This window comes from Procambarus clarkii, chromosome 1 (genome assembly GCF_040958095.1).
Source record: "Procambarus clarkii isolate CNS0578487 chromosome 1, FALCON_Pclarkii_2.0, whole genome shotgun sequence".
Classification (NCBI taxonomy): Eukaryota; Metazoa; Arthropoda; class Malacostraca; order Decapoda; family Cambaridae; genus Procambarus; species Procambarus clarkii.
In genome coordinates this window covers 28,990,773-29,011,156 of record NC_091150.1, presented here as the reverse complement: position 1 = coordinate 29,011,156, position 20,384 = coordinate 28,990,773, and the positions used below count along the sequence as shown (strand labels likewise).

Sequence of the window (20,384 nt, the reverse complement as noted above, 5' to 3'; positions counted from 1 at the left end):
ACCACCACCCACCACTATTACCCCCACCATCACCAGGGTTGTGGGGACACGACACTGCAAACCAGATATAACAATCTTCTACAACTCATAACACAACACGGGTGGACGGATGAGCGCAAAAGACTACAAAGGGAACTTCAAGATGAGCTGCAAGATCTGTGCAGAACAGAGAACACCAAACAATGGGATGACCTAATAAGCGCAAATCCAAGTCGACTACAGAAACCCGGGAAAGTTCTGGAAAAAAGTAAAGACCCTGATGGGAAACTCTTCTGAGGAAACACCCTACATCATAGACGCCTCAGGAAACACCCTACATCATAGACGCCTCAGGAAATAAACTCTATGAGGAGAGAGAACAGGAGCAGGAATTCAGGAAGTTCTGGGAAAAAATATTCAGGATAAACCCGGAAGAAAATTTAAACTTTTGCCCCATAAATAAAAGGGAAATTACAACTCAAGTCGATAACAGAGCTGCAGCACTACTCCCGACGCAAACAATAGACCTTAACAACATACGCGATGACTGCCACCTTATGAAACACACAACCATTGCGGAGGTCCATAAAAACAATTATGGGTTTCCAGAACAAGGCGCCGGGCAACAGCAAGATAAATAAGATGGTATTATCCAACCTACCAGTGATTGTACTCCATAAGTACACTTGTACAGTAAATGCAGCTCTTGCATCTGGACTATTCCCCACATACTTCAAGAATGCCACAATAAGATTAATCCCCAAGCCAGGTAAACCCCCAACCCAAACTGAAAATTACAGGCCAATTTCCCTCCTCGAAGTACCAGGTAAAATATTCGAAAAAATTATCAATCAGAGACTTGTGAAGTACATGGAAGAGGAAGGGAAGTATAACACCAGGCAGCATGGGTTTAGAAACCGCAGAGGGGCCCATACAGCTATAGCCCTGATCTACCAGCATATAGCCAACGCAGTGTCGAAAAAAGATCAGTGTAATATAGTGCTTAGAGACGTTTCGAAAGCCTTCGACAAAGTGTGGCACACAGGCCTAAAATATAAAATATCTGAACTAGGACTTCCTGAGAGATTTACTGCTACTCTCTGCAGCTTTATAGACAACAGAACTGCTAGGCTTAATATCGGCAGCTACTTGGGTGACGTAATAGAACTGAAAAGTGGAGTACCACAAGGAAGGTGCCTCTCCCTCACTCTGTTCAACATATATACAGCTGACCTTCCCCAACCCCAACATGGAGAATACATCACATACGCTGACGATGTCACCCAAATAATATGCCAACCGGGACCATCAAAGCCGCTACTAGCCGACAAGACCAAGGCGGCAATTGAACTCATAAACAACTTTGAGAAGCAACGGAAAATTAGCACCAACAAACAAAAGATTCAGATAATATACATTGCGAAAAGAAACCCGGACCCCATCATCCTGGACAACCATCCGATCCAATATGCGGAGGTAGGCAGAATACTGGGACTTATGATAAATAGAACAGGGATACAAATTCATGTAAAGGACCGACTAAACAAAACCAAAGCAGCCTTAGGGAAACTGAGAAGATTCCGAAGCCTCAGTACTAACATTCAGATCCACCTATATAAGGCTCTAGTTCGGCCGCATCTAGAGTATCCCCCAGTACCACTACACACCATAAAGAAAACTAACATGCAGAAACTGCAAGCATTACAAAATAAGGCGCTAAGGAGAGCAGCAAAACACCGTCCACCATATGATCAGACAATCCAGGAGCTCCACGAACTCCTGAACATACAGCCACTAAACATCAGACTGCAGCACCAAGCCATCACGGTGTGGAACACCATCCAAATGTTAGAGGACCCAATGTTAGAAAGATTACTCCAAGATGAGACGCCCCGCTCCCACAGCTGGTGGCCCAAGAGCCTCGATTCTCTGGATGAAAACCCCGCCCCACAGTACATAATTCCCAGATGAAATACTGACCTGAAATCCTTCTCCCAATTGGAAAAACTGAGTATGTATGTGTGTGTGTATACATGCATATATATATATATATATATATATATATATATATATATATATATATATATATATATATATATATATATATATATATATATGTCGTACCTAATAGCCAGAACGCACTTCTCAGCCTACTATTCAAGAACCGATTTGCCTAATAAGCCAAGTTTTCATGAATTAATGTTTTTTCGTCTACCTAACCTACCTAACCTAACCTAACCTAGCTTTTTTTGGCTACCTAACCTAACCTTACCTATAAATATAGGTTAGGTTAGGTTAGGTAGGGTTGGTTAGGTTCGGTCATATATCTACGTTAATTTTAACTCCAATAAAAAAAAATTGACCTCATACATAATGAAATGGGTAGCTTTATCATTTCATAAGAAAAAAACTATAGTAAATATATTAATTCAGGAAAACTTGGCTTATTAGGCAAATCGGGCCTTGAATAGTAGGCTGAGAATTGAGTTCTGGCTACTAGGTACGACATATATATATATATATATATATATATATAGTGTGTGTGTGTGTGTGTGTGTGTGTGTGTGTGTGTGTGTGTGTGTGTGTGTGCGCGCGCATGCGCACACACACACACATGCGCATTAATAAATCAATAATAATAAATAATACCAACAAAATAAATAGCCTGGAACAAAACCTCTCACACACTCACAGCTCCCTGACAAGAGGGAGCCAGCTTAGCTTAGCTGCCAACACCCACACATCGTGTCAGCAAGGCGGACAGCCCGCCTGCTGTCATACCTCTCACTGTATTTCCCACTTCCATACTTCCCTTCACCTATGCCTCTCCTTCCTCTTTACTTAAAAAAAAAAAAATTGTGGGGACAGCGCTTCGGACCGTAGTCCTGAGGTTCCGGGTTCGATCCCCGGTGGAGGCGGAAACAAAAATGGTCAGAGTTTCTTTCACCCTGATGCTCCCGTTCACCTACCATGAAAGATGTACAGGTTTCGTCACTCGTTTGCGTAAATCCTTGATGAATCCCGGGCCCAGTACTGCTCGCTCTCCCGCCCCCGCCATTCTCAGTCCAGACAATTTCGGTTATCTTGAGATGATTTCGGGGCTTAGCGTCCCCGCGGCCCTGGTCCCCGACAAGACCTCCTTTTTGTTACACCACTCCCCCCCCCCCCAGGAAGCAGCCCGTAGCAGCTGTCTAACTCCCAGGTACCTATTTACTGCTTGGTAACAGGAGCATCAGGGTGAAAGAAACATTTTGGCCATTTGTCTCCGCCTCCAACGGGGATCGAACCCGGAACCTCAGAACTACGAATCCAAAACGCTGTCCACCCAGCCGGTCGGCCGAGCGGACAGCACACTGGACTTGTGATCCTGTGGTCCTAAGGTTCTATCCCAGGCGCCGGCGAGAAACCATGGGCAGAGTTTCTTTCACCCTATGCCCCTGTTACCTAGCAGTAAAATAGGTACCTGGGTGTTAGTCAGCTGTCACGGGCTGCTTCCTGGGGGTGGAGGCCTGGTCGAGGACCGGGCCGCGGGGACACTAAAGCCCCGAAATCATCTCAAGATAACCTCAAGATAACCCAGCTGTCAGGCGCTGTGGTCTTTGTGCAAGAATGGATGTTTCTTCAGGATGTTAAGACCTCCCTCCATAACTCTTAGCAAGTAGAGGGGGGGGGGGGGATTATAGTCCTCGTCAAGCACATACACCTGCCCCCACACACCTGGCCCAGCTGATACACCTGCCCCCACACACCTGAAGATACCTGCGGTGGCGTCCAAGGCGTGACAGGAACGTCCCCAACTCACCTGCAACAAGAAATAAGACACCTGTTAATTTTAGAGCTATTGCTAACAGTAAATTTTGGCTGAGGAGACATATTATAATATTACAATCATCCCCAACACACCCTATTCATCACCCCCCCCCCCTCACACACACACACAACCCCTCCACACCACCACCACCACTATGCAACCCGTTCTCGCAAATTCGTAAAGTCAATATTGACTTATTAACTACGTGCATAGGTGATATACTAAACATAATAGATACCCTTAAAAAGATTCATAGAAAACACCGACCTTACCTAACCTTGTTAGTATCTTAAGATAAGCATCTTATTGCTTCGTAATTACAATTATTACTTAACCTATACCTATTATAGGTTAGGTAATAATTGTAATTACGAAGCAATAAGATGCTTATCTTAAGATACTAACAAGGTTAGGTAAGGTCGGTGTTTTCTATGAATCTTTTTAAGGGTATCTATTATGTTAAGTATGTCACCTATGCACATATTTAATAAGTCAATATTGACTTATTAAATTTGCGAGAACGGGTTGCACTATGTGTCTACCTTGTGTAGCTTCCGGGGATCAACGGCTCCACGGCCCGATCTCCGGCCGGTTGGTCGTCTGGTCAACCAGGCTGTCGGACGCGGCTGCTCGCAGCCTGACGTATGAGTCACAGCCTGGTAGATCAGGTATCCTTTGGAGGTGCTTATCCAGTTCTCTCTTGAACACTGTGAGGGGTCGGCCAGTTATGCCCCTTATGTGTAGTGGAAGCGTGTTGAACAGTCTCGGGCCTCTGATGTTGATAGAGTTCTCTCTCAGAGTACCTGTTGCACCTCTGCTCTTCAACGGGGGTATTCTGCACATCCTGCCATGCCTCCTGGTCTCATGTGATGTTATTTCTGTGTGCAGGTTTGGGACCAGCCCCTCAACTATTTTCCATGTGTAAATTATTATGTATCTCTCCCGCCTGCGCTCAAGAGAATACAGATTTAGGCTTTTTAGTCGGTCCCAATAGTTTAGATGTGTTACTGAGTGGATTCTAACAGTAAAGGATCTCTGCACGCTCTCCAGGTCAACAATTTCTCCAGCCTTGAAAGCTGGAGAAACTATTGTCATAAGTGAAATAGAGAGAAACCCGAAATACTTTTTCTCATATGCAAAAACATAAATAAAAACCACATCAGTGGGGAACCGACCTGTGAGATCAATATTTATTTAATTTATATGAATTTATATACTGTTTATATATACATTAATGTATATATTTCGATAGCAATTTGTATGATGTTTAGCGGACTGTATTTCTGCAATATTCTCACAAATCGACTCCTTGCACTTTAATGGGGGTTTATATTAAATTTATATATATATATATATATATATATATATATATATATATATATATATATATATATATATATATATATAAATTTGTGAGGGTACCACCTCTGGTGCCAATGTGGGGACCCATAGCCTCGGAGAAGAAAATAAAAAGTATTCAGAGGAGACCTTGTGGTTTCTCACTGAACACTAATATTATCTTCTCCTACCACCCCCATTCTTTTGTATGTACACATATATATTTACTTTATTTGAACCTTGTTACAAAAAAGGAGTTACATATGGGTTACAAAGATGGTTGTCATAGGTTGTCGAGTTCCTCCAGCTCCTCAGATGGCGGGCAGGAACCCTGGATGCAGTGCGCATTTCCCCTCTGTATCGCCACATTGAGGCGCTGGAAAAGAAAGCTTGCAGCTCTCGGGTCCCTTGTTGTTTCAATGAGCCTAGAACCCAGTTCCTTCAAAAAACTGGTAGCACTTTTACCCCAGGCGCCGAGCGTCTCAGAAGCAATGGGGACAAAATTGTAGTGGTGATCCAGTTCTCTATACTTACGGGATTTGGCTGCTTCCCTGTGGGTGGCAGCGCCACCTGGTTGTGCAACACTGAGGTTAATGTAGGTGTTAGCCAGGGTTGATACGCACGTGTAGTCCCATACCAACTGCTTGCCATTCTTCCAGGGGTTCACTGTGATACCATCCGGGCGACCAATAAGAGCATCAGAGTTACGGGGCGTTAGGTAACGGGGCTCTCTTTCAGCTGGGCATCCAGCTGTGGTGAGGCTCCTCTTGATGATGTCGTTAACTTCACTGTGCCTCGAGTGCCATCCCCCTGTGCTTTGGCAGAGTAGGCCATGGTGACCGTACCTGTCAGCCACCACCTCGCCGCAAATACACCTATACCTGGTGTGGATTGGGGCAGCAAGGCGGAGGGCCACAGCAATTCGGAGGGCGTGTGGTGTGAGACGCGTGCCAGTTGCCGACATTGGGGTTGCTAACAGGAAATCCCCTGCATGTGGTGCTGCTACTGCTGTGAGGCGAGCAATGTCGTGTTGTGTTGTTGCAGCACCCAGGCACTCTGCAGCAACTTGGTCTACAATGGGACCATCCCAGCTGGATTGCTTGTGGGATTTTGGGGATGGTGGTTGAGGTGATTGGCCTGCACGATAGTAGTAGGCATCCTTCAGTCTCGGGAGACTATGGAGTTGCGCCCTAGTTGTCAATCCTGGTGCAGCGTCTGGTGTGACTGATGAGGCCAATCCGAGAGTGGCAGTCCATCCCACACCGAGCACAAACGAAGTCCGATTCTGGTCCGTCTTCCTGGTTACCGGCTTTCCTTCTCTGTCTCTTTGCCTCCGATTCCTTGGCAAGTGACTCCTCGAACTTGGAGAGACCTCGTTGAACAGACTGCCTCCAGGCTGAACGGTCTGTAGCCAGTGTCTCCCATATAGCAAGATCGACGTCCATGGCTTTCAGGTCCCTTTTGCATACGTCTTTGTACCGTAGCTGGGGCTTGCCTACTGGACGCTTTCCCTGCCTCAGCTCTCCATACAGGAGATCCTTGGGGATCCTGCCGTCGCCCATTCGCACAACGTGCCCGAGCCAGCGCATTCGTCTCTGTTTCAGCATTGTGTACATGCTGGTGATTCTTGCTCTCCCCAAGACGTTGTTGTTTGTCACCTTGTCCTGCCAGGTGATGTCCAAGATGTGTCTAAGGCAGCGCATGTGGTAGGCATTCAGCCGTCTTTCCTGACAGGCGCGGAGTGTCCAAGACTCACTGCCATAAAGGAGAGTGCTCAGGACACAGGATCTGTAAACCTGAATCTTAGTATACTCAGTCAGCCTATTGTTGGCCCACACTCTCTTTGTCAGTTTGGACATGGTAGTAGATGCCTTACCGATGCGTTTGTTTAGCTCCGTATCAAGAGAGAGGGAGTCAGAGATTGTGGAGCCCAGGTACACGAAGTCGTGAACAACTTCCAGTTTGGAATCAGAGATGCCGATGTCAGGTGGGGAGTCCACTCCTTGTCCCATGACTTGTGCTTTCTTCAGACTGATGGTGAGTCCGAAAGCCTGAGAGGCCTCGCTGAAGCGGGTTATGAGCCGTTGGAGGTCTTCAGCTGAGTGGGCAGTGACTGCTGCGTCGTCGGCAAAGAGGAAGTCGCGCAGACACCTCAGCCGAACCTTTGTCTTGGCTCTCAGCCTGGCGAGGTTAAAGAGCTTCCCATCCGACCTGGTCCGGAGGTAAATGCCTTCCGTGACAGATCCGAAGGCGTGCCGCAGCATAACTGCGAAGAAAATCCCGAATAGGGTTGGAGCCAGTACGCAGCCCTGCTTTACTCCGCTTCGGATGTCAAAGGCGCCTGATGTTAGGCCATCAAAGACCACAGTGCCCCTCATGTTCTCATGGAAAGATCTGATGATGCTGAGGAGCCTGGGTGGGCATCCGATCTTGGGGAGGATCTTGAACAGGCCATCCCTGCTGACGAGGTCGAAGGCCTTCGTCAGGTCTATGAAGGCTACAAAGAGTGGCTGCTTCTGTTCCCTGCATTTCTCCTGCAGTTGTCTGAGGGAAAAGACCATGTCGATGGTGGACCTGCCAGCTCTGAATCCACATTGTGATTCTGGATAAACTCTCTCTGCAAGTACTTGGAGCCTCTTCAATGCGACTCGAGCAAACAGCTTTCCGACAATACTGAGGAGGGAGATTCCACGGTAGTTGTTGCAGTCGCCCCTGTCACCTTTATTCTTATACAGTGTGACGATGTTGGCATCCCTCATGTCCTGTGGCACCTCTCCTTCTTCCCAGCAGAGGCAAAGAATTTCGTGCAGCTCCATGAGCAGGCTACCTCTGCAGCACTTCAAGGTCTCAGCAGGAATGCCATCTTTGCCAGGAGCTTTACCAGAAGCAAGGGAGTCTAGGGCATCGCTGAGTTCTTCCAGGGTCGGTTCACTGTCGAGCTCCATTAACACAGGCAGACACTCAATGGCGCTCAGGGCATCTTCGGTGACCACATTGTCCCTGGCGTATAGCTCAGAGTAGTGCTCGACCCAGCGCTTCAGCTGCAGTGTCTGGTCCTGAATCACCTCGCCAGTGGCAGATTTCAGAGGAGCGGTCTTCTTCTGGATTGGGCCGAGGGCCTGCTTGATGCCGTCATACATTCCCCTTACATTGCCTGTATCCGCTGCAGTCTGTATCTGGGAGCAGAGCTGGAGCCAATAGTTGTTGGCACATCGCCTGGCGCTCTGCTGCACGATATATATATATATATATATATATATATATATATATATATATATATATATATATATATATGCAGCCAATCAAACTACAGTATTAAAGTACATATATTAGTAATGAAATTGAGATCTCAGTACAATTTCTGCTCAGGCGTCGCTGCCACCGAGCTCTGTGCCACAGCTGGTTGTACCTTGGTGTCATGTACAGTTTGTTTGAAGACATGAGAGTCTTATCTTACTGTATGGCAGGCCTGGTCCACCAGTTATAAACAAGGATGATGACACCAAATAATCCTGGTGGTTGAGGCGAGGCATCAACACATGTACTGGTCTACTAGGATTAATTCTTGCTTCCTGTCAAAGGGCACTTGCTGTAATAGCAGGAATCCTATATATATACAACAGCTATATCGCAGGAAATATTGGTATATCGCTTTCATAAATATATAAATATCGCTTTCTCGTATCCTAACCGGAATTAATCATATCTACCTGACATTACTGGCCAGAAATGATTAGATAAGATTTCGTTAAGACACTTCCCTTTCCGAAATGCGATGTTGACTGCGTGTTGATGATGGAAGAAGCACTAATTTGATCTCCGTAACACTTCGTCCAAGGTAGAATTATAGGAGCTGAACTCGCTCCAGTGACTCTGGTCTTAACAACATGGCTGACTACCCCACCACTGACGCCCGGGCTCTCTTCTCCAGATGTCAACAAGTGGTAGACAGGTCAGGCTGCGAGCAGCCGCGTCTAACAGCCTGGTTGATCAGTCCAGCAACCAGGAGGCCTGGTCGACGACTGGGCCGCGGGGACACTAGGGCCCCGGAAGCACCTCAAGGTAACCTCAAGGTAAGGTCACATTTACTCAATTTTGGTTCTGATAATTAAGTTAATTCAAATGAGATGTTTTAATGATGTTAAAAGTCCGAAGACTGTTGTATTAGGAATAATTCCCTACAGAATAGCTGGCGAATTTAAAAGCGACGTGGAAATGATATCCAGTTTTCTATTGACGGAAAATTCCACTACACGCAACATTTTCTATGGGTTAATGTGTGTATACAACGCAGCAGCAATATTATCTGCATATTGTATTTAATATTAGTAAATGGTGTCAGGTTTTCCGACACACATCTAGCAGTGGACCCTTGCGCAAGGGTGATGGAACTTTCACAGATGACAACAAAGAAATAAGAGTGAAATACTGAGACTTCAGTATAATTCTGTTTTCAGTGAACTCCTGAACACATTGAAGATCGATGATCCAAATGAATTCTTCAGGAATGTAACCTCTGCTTGATTCACTTTTGGCCATAGTGCGCATACGAGCGAAGAGTGATGTTATTTTCAAGAGGACGGGTTGGCTTTTCAAGTAGCTGCTGCTGCTTGAAATTCTTTAGGGGCCTGACGGCTGAGTGAACAGCGCTCGGGATTCGTAGTCTTAGGGTCCGGGGGTCGATCCCCGGCGGAGGGAGAAACAAATGGGCAGAGTTTCTTTCACCGTGATGCTCCTGTTCACCTAGCAATAAATAGGTATCTGGTAGTTAGACAGCTGCTACGGGCTGCTTCCTGGGTGTGTGTGTAGGGGGGGGGGGGATTAATCAATTGATTGACAGTTGAGAGGTGGGACCAAAGAGCCAGAGCTTAACCCCCTTCAAGCACAACTAGGTGAGTACAACGCCCCCACACCAACACCCGCCGCCCACACCACACAACGCCCCCACACCAACACCCGCCGCCCACACCACACAACGCCCCCACGTCACCCACGCGCGTGTGGTAGACGAACCCACGAGTTCAAACCTGAGACAAAACAAAAACAAAATGAGGAAGTGCGCGTCAAGCGTTAGACAAGAACTTGAGAGAGCAGCAGGTTGAGAGCAGCAGGTTGAGAGCAGACCCAGACCAGAGCCCAGTCCTCGACACACACCCTCACCACCTGTAGTATGGAAGACATTGTAGGCGTCAAGTGTTGATGGGGTTCTGGGAGTTCTTCTACTCCCCAAGCCCGGCCCGAGGCCAGGCTTGACTTGTGAGAGTTTGGTCCACCAGGCTGTTGCTTGGAGCGGCCCGCAGGCCCACATACCCACCACAGCCTGTTTGGTCCGGAACTTTTTAGAAAACTATCTAGTTTTCTCTTGAAGATGTCCACTGGCAATATAGTCGGTGGGAGGACGTTGAACAACCGCGGACCTCTGATGTTTATACAGTGTTCTCTGATTGTGTCTATGGCACCTCTGCTCTTCACTGCTTCTGTTTTCTTCCATATCGTTCACTCCAGTACGTTGTTATTTTACTGTGTAGATTTGGTACTTGGCCCTCCAGTATCTTCCATGTGTATATTATTTGGTATCTCTCTCGTCTCCTTTCCAGTGAGTACATTTGGAGAGCTTTGAGACGATCCCAATAATTTAGGTGTTCTATCTCGTCTATGCGTGCCGTCTATGTTCTCTGTATTCCCTTTATTTTAGCAATCTCTCCTGCTCTGAAGGGGGAAGTGAGTACTGAGCAATACTCAAGACGGGACAACACAAGTGACTTGAAGAGTACAACCATTGTGATGGGATCCCTGGCCCTCCCAACACGCCCCAGGCCGCCCTCCCAACACACCACGCCCCAGGCCGCCCTCCCAACACACCACGCCCCAGGCCGCCCTCCCAACACACCACGCCCCAGGCCGCCCTCCCAACACATCCCAGGCCGCCCTCCCAACACACCCCAGGCCGCCCTCCCAACACACCCCAGGCCGCCCTCCCAACACACCCCAGGCCGCCCTCCCAACACACCCCAGGCCGCCCCCCCCCTCCCACAACGGCACACCTGACAAAATGTTAACTCACTGTGGCACACATGCGTACTCGTGCGCACCATTCCAAGCTTTCTATTACATCCGTTGTCCGCACACCTGACCCTAACACCTGCCACCACACCTGCCACCATTACTAATAACACCACTATCACTAACTACAGGATGGGGTCCGTCTAACTACCCAAAGCTACTCATGGGGTAGATATAATATATTTACTCACTGTAATGTTGGTGCTGAATGTACAACATATTTTTAATCTGAAGAGTAGAGCGACGATGTCGCTTCATGCGGGTCGGCGTTCAATCCCCGACCGTCCAGGTGGTTGGGCACCATTCCTTCCCTCCCCGTCCCTTCCCATATCCTGACCCCTTCCCAGTGCTATATAGTCTTAATAGCTTGGCGCTTTCCCCTGATAATTCCCTCCCTTCCCTCTGAAACAATATAATTTTATAACGAAATTCGTCTATCTAATTACCCAAAGCCACAACATTGTCGCCTGGAGCGTCGACTTCCTGTGGCGTCACTTGTCACTTAGTTTCGTTAAATTTCGTCATAAAAATTATGATATTTCAGAGTAAAAATGTTTTTTTTCCATGTTCTATATTAAGCACCAACATTATAGTTAGTAAATATATCATAGTTCTGCATTACTTACGGAATGCCAGGAAGCTTTGGGAAATTAGTCGGACCGCCAGGAAGCCCATAGACTATAAAGCAATTGAGTCTACAGAAAAAGTACCATCACTACCACCTACATTACCATGCTACCACCACCCCTACCATGACAACCACCCTTACCATTACATGTAACAACAGAACAGCTACAGTTGACGCGTCGCCGGAATATAATGGAATATTATCATCTGCTTGATACCTGGTTGATGGGGTTCTGGGAGTTCTTCTACTCCCCAAGCCTGGCCCGAGGCCAGGCTTGACTTGTGAGAGTTTGGTCCACTAGGCTGTTGCTTTACCCACCACAGCCCGGTTGGTCCGGCACTTCTTGAAGAAAACAGTCTAGTTTTCTCTTGAAGATGTCCACGGTTGTTCCGGCAATATTTCTTATAGTCGCTGGGAGGACGTTGAACAACCGCGGACCTCTGATGTTTATACAGTGTTCTCTGATTGTCTATGGCACCTCTGCTCTTCACTGGTTCTATTCTGCATTTTCTTCCAAATCGTTCACTCCAGTACGTTGTTATTTTACTGTGTAGATTAGGGACCTGGCCCTCCAGTATCTTCCACGTGTATATTAATTGACATTTCTCTCGTCGCGTTTCTAGTGAGTACATTTGGAGAGCTTTGAGACGATCCCAATAATTTAGGTGCTTTATTGCATCTATGCGTGCCGTATATGTTCTCTGTATTCCCTCTATTTCAGCAATCTCTCCTGCTCTGAAGGGGGAAGTGAGTACTGAGCAATGCTCAAGACGGGACAACACAAGTGTGAGGACTGTGATGTGTGTGTTCCTGGCGTTCCTGGAGGAAGATCACCATCAAGGGAACGAGGAACTCGCCGTGGTAGTAAGTACGGCTCTTGTGCCCACCACCGTTCACTCAATCATCTTTCCCCCTGTTACGGAATATAGGTAGGAATTGTCTTTTTAAATTGATAAAAATAGATTAGTTCCCAATCAATCCTCCTGGGGTTTTGTCATGGGGCGAAAGCGCTCAAATCAGAATAACTAAATATTTACCCAACACACGCAATTTTAAGTTGATAAATAAAGTAATATTTTTTCAAAGTGCCATTCCCGTGTGTTCTAATGGTACGTGCCGTAGTCACAGTGAGCTTACCGTTCTCCATGCCCACCATTGTGCCCAAGTGCCCTTAAATACCCAATATGCCTTCCCCTTCAGTACTGAGGTGAAGTCAATACTAAGAGTGTCCAGCACTGCTCCCGTTACTCCTATAGCACACTCCAGTGGTTTCAGTATTATTCAGAGACAGGCCAGGATACTTTTACCTTGCCTTGAGGTGCTTCCGGGGCTTAGCGTCCCCGCGGCCCGGTCGTCGACCAGGACTCCTGGTTGCTGGACTGAACCATTCGCTTGCTCCTTACACAGGTCCCGGTAGGATATTATACCTGTACGAGTGTTACTGTTCTCTCTCCCCGGTCCCCTGTCCCGGTAAATGAGGCTGGTGGTGCGTTGTGGTTATACCGGGGCCCGCTGCAGCTAATGTCACTCCTACTCTCCCTCCCTCTCGCTAGCTCGCTCTCTCTCCCCCTCTCGCTAGCTCCCACTCTCCCTCTCCCTCTCACTAGCTCCCTCTCCCCACCCCCCCCGCCCCCCTAGTTACCTACGCAGCTGGGTTCATGGTGAGTGTTTATTTATCTGGGTTATGCGTATGAGAGACCAGTGATAATATACTATCAAGTATTATAATAGTGGTTGCTGCTACAGGTCCTTATAATGGTGGTATAGCGCTACCCATGTTGTTACCACCACCCCTACCATTACCACGCCACCACCCCACCACCACCATTACCACCCCACCACCACGCCACCACCACCACGCCAACATAAACCCCGTCATGCGTAGATAATGGGGTATACGTGGCCCACATCACCGTAGCGAGGGCGCTTTGAAGGCAAGCATCTCTCCAGCCTCCGGACACATCTCCAAGGAAGAAGATATAAGAGAAGAGCAGCATCGTTCCCAGCATCCCGAGTCTTGCTTGGAAACCTTCTTATCTCCCGGTGTCAGACGGGATCACAAATCAGGAGACCTGCCCAGAGATCGGGCCGCGGGAACATTGATCCTCGATAACATCACAAGGTAGACAAGATAGATGTCCACCTTGCGGTGGTTTCGGGGGGTCAAGATGCCCCGCGGCCCGGTCCTCGACCAGGCCTCCTGGTTACTGGACTGGTTAACCAGGCTGTTGGACGCGGCTGCTCGCAGCCTGACGTATGAATCACAGCCTGGTTGATCAGGTATTCTTTGGAGGTTTAAATTTGTTTTTAAAATTTCCCCGAGGGGCGAGTTTATTGGGCAGCGCCACTCATCCTGTGAGTGGACACACCGCCATAGTGGCAGTATTGGGCAGCGTCACTCATCCTGTGAGTGGACACACCACCATAGTGACAGTATTGGGCAGCACCACTCATCCTGTGAGTGGACACACCGCCATAGTGACAGTATTGGGCAGTGCCACTCATCCTGTGAGTGGACACACCACCATAGTGACAGTATTGGGCAGCGCCACTCATCCTGTGAGTGGACACACCACCATAGTGACAGTATTGGGCAGCGCCACTCATCCTGTGAGTGGACACACCGCCATAGTGACAGTATTGGGCAGTGCCACTCATCCTGTGAGTGGACACACCGCCATAGTGGCAGTATTGGGCAGTGCCACTCATCCTGTGAGTGGACACACCACCATAGTGACAGTATTGGGCAGTGCCACTCATCCTGTGAGTGGACACACCGCCATAGTGGCAGTATTGGGCAGTGCCACTCATCCTGTGAGTGGACACACCGCCATAGTGACAGTATTGGGCAGCGCCACTCATCCTGTGAGTGGACACACCACCATAGTGACAGTATTGGGCAGCGTCACTCATCCTGTGAGTGGACACACCGCCATAGTGACAGTATTGGGCAGCGTCACTCATCCTGTGAGTGGACACACCGCCATAGTGACAGAATTGGGCAGCACCACTCATCCTGTGAGTGGACACACCACCATAGTGACAGTATTGGGCAGCACCACTCATCCTGTGAGTGGACACACCACCATAGTGACAGTATTGGGCAGCGCCACTCATCCTGTGAGTGGACACACCGCCATAGTGACAGTATTGGGCAGCGCCACTCATCCTGTGAGTGGACACACCGCCATAGTGACAGTATTGGGCAGCGCCACTCATCCTGTGAGTGGACACACCGCCATAGTGACAGTATTGGGCAGCGCCACTCATCCTGTGAGTGGACACACCACCATAGTGACAGTATTGGGCAGCGCCACTCATCCTGTGAGTGGACACACCACCATAGTGACAGTATTGGGCAGCGCCACTCATCCTGTGAGTGGACACACCGCCATAGTGACAGTATTGGGCAGCGCCACTCATCCTGTGAGTGGACACACCGCCATAGTGGCAGTATTGGGCAGTGCCACTCATCCTGTGAGTGGACACACCGCCATAGTGACAGTATTGGGCAGTGCCACTCATCCTGTGAGTGGACACACCGCCATAGTGACAGTATTGGGCAGCGTCACTCATCCTGTGAGTGGACACACCACCATAGTGACAGTATTGGGCAGTGCCACTCATCCTGTGAGTGGACACACCGCCATAGTGACAGTATTGGGCAGCGCCACTCATCCTGTGAGTGGACACACCACCATAGTGACAGTATTGGGCAGCACCACTCATCCTGTGAGTGGACACACCACCATAGTGACAGTATTGGGCAGCACCACTCATCCTGTGAGTGGACACACCACCATAGTGACAGTATTGGGCAGCGCCACTCATCCTGTGAGTGGACACACCGCCATAGTGACAGTATTGGGCAGCGCCACTCATCCTGTGAGTGGACACACCGCCATAGTGACAGTATTGGGCAGCGCCACTCATCCTGTGAGTGGACACACCGCCATAGTGACAGTATTGGGCAGCGCCACTCATCCTGTGAGTGGACACACCACCATAGTGACAGTATTGGGCAGCGCCACTCATCCTGTGAGTGGACACACCACCATAGTGACAGTATTGGGCAGCGCCACTCATCCTGTGAGTGGACACACCGCCATAGTGACAGTATTGGGCAGCGCCACTCATCCTGTGAGTGGACACACCGCCATAGTGGCAGTATTGGGCAGTGCCACTCATCCTGTGAGTGGACACACCGCCATAGTGACAGTATTGGGCAGTGCCACTCATCCTGTGAGTGGACACACCGCCATAGTGACAGTATTGGGCAGCGTCACTCATCCTGTGAGTGGACACACCACCATAGTGACAGTATTGGGCAGTGCCACTCATCCTGTGAGTGGACACACCGCCATAGTGACAGTATTGGGCAGCGCCACTCATCCTGTGAGTGGACACACCACCATAGTGACAGTATTGGGCAGCACCACTCATCCTGTGAGTGGACACACCACCATAGTGACAGTATTGGGCAGCACCACTCATCCTGTGAGTGGACACACCACCATAGTGACAGTATTGGGCAGCACCACTCATCCTGTGAGTGGACACACCACCATAGTGACAGTATTGGGCAGCGCCACTCATCCTGTGAGTGGACACACCGCCATAGTGACAGTATTGGGCAGCGCCACTCATCCTGTGAGTGGACACACCGCCATAGTGACAGTATTGGGCAGCGCCACTCATCTTGTGAGTGGACACACCGCCATAGTGACAGTATTGGGCAGCGCCACTCATCTTGTGAGTGGACACACCGCCATAGTGACAGTATTGGGCAGCGCCACTCATCCTGTGAGTGGACACACCGCCATAGTGACAGTATTGGGCAGCGCCACTCATCCTGTGAGTGGACACACCACCATAGTGACAGTATTGGGCAGTGCCACTCATCCTGTGAGTGGACACACCACCATAGTGACAGTATTGGGCAGCGTCACTCATCCTGTGAGTGGACACACCACCATAGTGACAGTATTGGGCAGTGCCACTCATCCTGTGAGTGGACACACCGCAATAGCAGTATGTGTGCCACACACCGCCACTTCCCAATAGGAAGAAAACCCGCTGGGTTGTTCATCCTGTCACTTGTACCCAGACACAGCTGGGACTTGCTTAACTGTCTCAAGTGAACAGCTCCTCAAACAAGAAGATTAACATCTATCAACCCTTAAAATCTTACGTTATCTTGCGCGTGCAAAATGGGGGAAATCTCTTCAGAACAGTATCTATATTTGAAAAATAGTGTTTTTCTAACTCAAACAATGTGGGGTTTATTATTCTACACATATCTCTGATGGCTCTCAGGTAGTGGTCAAGGCGGTGTCCATCACTCTCACCACAGATTCTGCAACTTCGCTGTTCAACTGTTGGACGTCTCTTTGTAGGCATTTGTAGAGTTCTCTCTTGAACACTGCGAAGGGTCGGCCAGTTATGGCCCTTATGTGTAGTGGAAGCGTGTTGAACAGTCCACACTTATACTACCACTTTGAGAGGCGGGACCTGTTGAGAGGCGGGAACAAAGAGCCGAAACTCAACCCCAGCAAGTACAACTAGGTGAGTATTCTTACCCTACCCAGCCAGGACCTGCCAGTTATCAACAATGATAACTCAAGCTTGTTTTTCGTTTCAGTAACTTTACGAGAGACGCATTCAACCAGCTTTCTAAAGACGCCCTGCTCTCTCCTCCTTCAATACACAAACGTGTATTAAATTGGTTTTACAGAATATTCCAATATTAATTTAGTTTAAAATGCTTTCCTGATACGTTTTCCTATTAATGTTGAAATTTCAAGGCCTTCCCCAGGCACGCAATTGTTGAATAACTAGTTTTTTTCCAGGATTTCTCCAAGTGGCATTTACTTGCAGGATTGCTAATCTTACATGTTTCTTTAATATATATTTGTACAACAGCGAAGGAAGCTGACGACGCAGAGAAATCTGGCTTCAGGTACATCTTAATTACCATAATTTCCTGCTTTCATCCGTGGCTGGAGAAGCTGCCTCTCAAGGCGGTGGGGCCTCGCGGAGGCGGGGGGGGGGGGGGGGGGGGGGAGCTGGTCGTCCTATAGTTGGTATTCCTTCAGCTGGTCGTCCTGTAGTTGGTATTCCTGCAGCTGGTCGTCCTGTAGTTGGTATTCCTGCAGCTGGTCGTCCTGTAGGTGGTATTCCGGCAGCTGGTCGCCCTGTAGGTGGTATTCCGGCAGCTGGTCGTCCTGTAGGTGGTATTCCGGCAGCTGGTCGTCCTGTTGCTGGTATTCCGGCAGCTGGTCGTCCTGTTGCTGGTATTCCGGCAGCTGGTCGTCCTGTAGGTGGTATTCCGGCAGCTGGTCGTCCTGTTGCTGGTATTCCGGCAGCTGGTCGTCCTGTTGCTGGTATTCCGGCAGCTGGTCGTCCTGTTGCTGGTATTCCGGCAGCTGGTCGTCCTGTTGCTGGTATTCCGGCAGCTGGTCGTCCTGTTGCTGGTATTCCGGCAGCTGGTCGTCCCGCAGTTGGTATTCCGGCAGCTGGTCGTCCTGCAGTTGGTATTCCGGCAGCTGGTCGTTCTGTAGTTGGTATTCCCTCAGCTGGTCGTCCTGTAGGTGCATAGCCACTTTCCTTAAGAGTCACCCAGACGTCGTGGTCTGTCATTGACTTCCTCGTGGCCTCTTACAGTCTTCCGTGGTCTTCCTCGTGGTTTCTCATGGTCTTCCGCGAGGTCCCTTGATTGTAGGAAATCGCTGTTGATGCCAGCAGTCTGGACGAGTCTCCTGTCATGTCTGAGAACTCCGCTAGTTCCTGGTCTCTGTCTCATTCTTTCAGGGCAGCGACTGACTTAAAGTGTGTCGTGCTTCCAGTCTCCCAAAGTGTCTGAATGTAAAGTCACGTCTCTGTCTCTCACACACTACTGTCGGTGCCTAGTGTTCCTTTTAACTATGGTCACCTGGGGATCTGCAGGTGCCTATAAATAGGGAAAACTGTAAACTATGAGGTTGTCGAAGTGGTGGAGGGATGAGCACCTGGTGTAGGCTACACCCACGCGGCCATGGACCCCCAGCTACACACACCAGCACAACATCCGGATTCCTGCCCCTTACTTCGACCTTCGAGATGTACATCAATCCGCCTGGGGCCGGCCGGTAACCCATTCTATACTTTCTCATCCGTATGTTCCGTCTCCGAGTGTTTACATCCCTCCTCCTCCTCCTTACTTCCGCCGAGCCATCAAATATATTTCTGCCGCCATCTTGAAAGTCCTGTGATGTCGTGTGTATCGACCTGACTAGAGAAGGTGCCTTGATCAGCCGGTGGGGCACAGTGGCCCGGGTGGGCAAGAATATTGATAAGATAAATATTTAAGTTACTTCTTGATGCAGGACACACTTCCAGGCCTTTTCAGCGAGTAGGACCTCTGACCTGACCTGGCGTGGCCTGACCTGGCCTGGCGTGGCCTGGCGTGGCCTGACCTGGCCTGGCCTGGCCTGACCTGGCCTGGCCTGGCCTGACCTGACCTGACCTGGCCTGGCCTGTCCTGACCTGACCATGATATAAATGTTGGTGCACACACGACTATGATGTCACCACGACGTCATATTTGTCATCACGGTACAGGAGCTGTACCTTGACCTCTCACGCTGTACAAAGTACAGCGTGAGAGTACGCCACTCATTTAGTTTCCCTTTCTCTCTATTACGCTGTGCTACCTCCACCGGCGTGGGGCTACCTCCACCGTGGTGGGGCTACCTCTACCGTGGTGGGGCTACCTCCACCGTGGTGGGGCTACCTCCACCGTGGTGGGGCTACCTCCACCGTGGTGGGGCTACCTCTACCGGGGTGGGGGCTACCTCCACCGGGGTAGGGCTACCTCCACCGTGGTGGGGCTACCTCCACCGGGGCAGGGCTACCTCCACCGGGGTGGGGGCTACCTCCACCAGCACCAGCCCCTCCCCCCCAGAGCACAAGGAATAACACAACGTGAAGAAGAGCGTCACGACCCGCAACACAGGGGCGCCTCGGGTCATGTTCACCCGTTACCTGCACTCCCCCCCCCCCCCCCAAAACCACCCCACCTTCACCCCACCCCCTCTAGCCCAGCACCTCCCCAACCTCAACCCATCCCTCACCTCCCCTGCAACCTCTACCCTTCCTGATCATCAACCCCGCGATTCATCATTCCTAGATGAAAGAAGAACGGCCTCTTCCCCCCCCCCCAAAAAAAAAAGATAGGCATAAACATAGCATTACAACACGTACACAAGCATCGGAGTGTGTATATATATAAATGCTACATAGAATTTACCTATTGACATCCATTTATGTTGATTTTTTTTTTTTGGGGGGGGGGGGGGGGGGGGGGGGGGGGAGTAAAGAGGAAGGAGAGGCATAGGTGAAGGGAAGTATAGAAGTGGGAAATACAGTGAGAGGTATGAAAGCAGGCGGCGGGCTGTCCGCCTTGCTGACACGATGTGTGGGTGTTGGCAGCTAAGCTAAGCTGACTCCCTCTTGTCAGGGAGCTGTGAGTGTGTGAGAGGTTCTTCACATGTGTTTCACCATATATGGATGTCTATAGATGAATAC

The 20,384-nt window shown here is 49.4% G+C and overlaps 2 protein-coding genes across 5 annotated transcripts in view; both read right to left on the bottom strand.

Annotated features, from left to right (window-relative positions):
* Positions 1-20,384, bottom strand: part of PlexA (plexin A) — a 418,994-nt gene that overhangs the window by 293,657 nt on the left and 104,953 nt on the right. The window lies entirely within an intron of this gene.
* LOC123752101 (involucrin-like) lies at positions 17,894-18,415 on the bottom strand. The gene has a single exon (XM_045734168.2). It carries the CDS (start codon positions 18,413-18,415, stop codon positions 17,894-17,896), a length of 522 nt encoding a protein of 173 aa, XP_045590124.2.

Excerpts from the sequence above, each read along its gene's own strand:
- LOC123752101 (XM_045734168.2), bottom strand. The coding sequence starts at position 18,415 with ATGCACCTACAGGACGACCAGCTGAGGGAATACCAACTACAGAACGAC.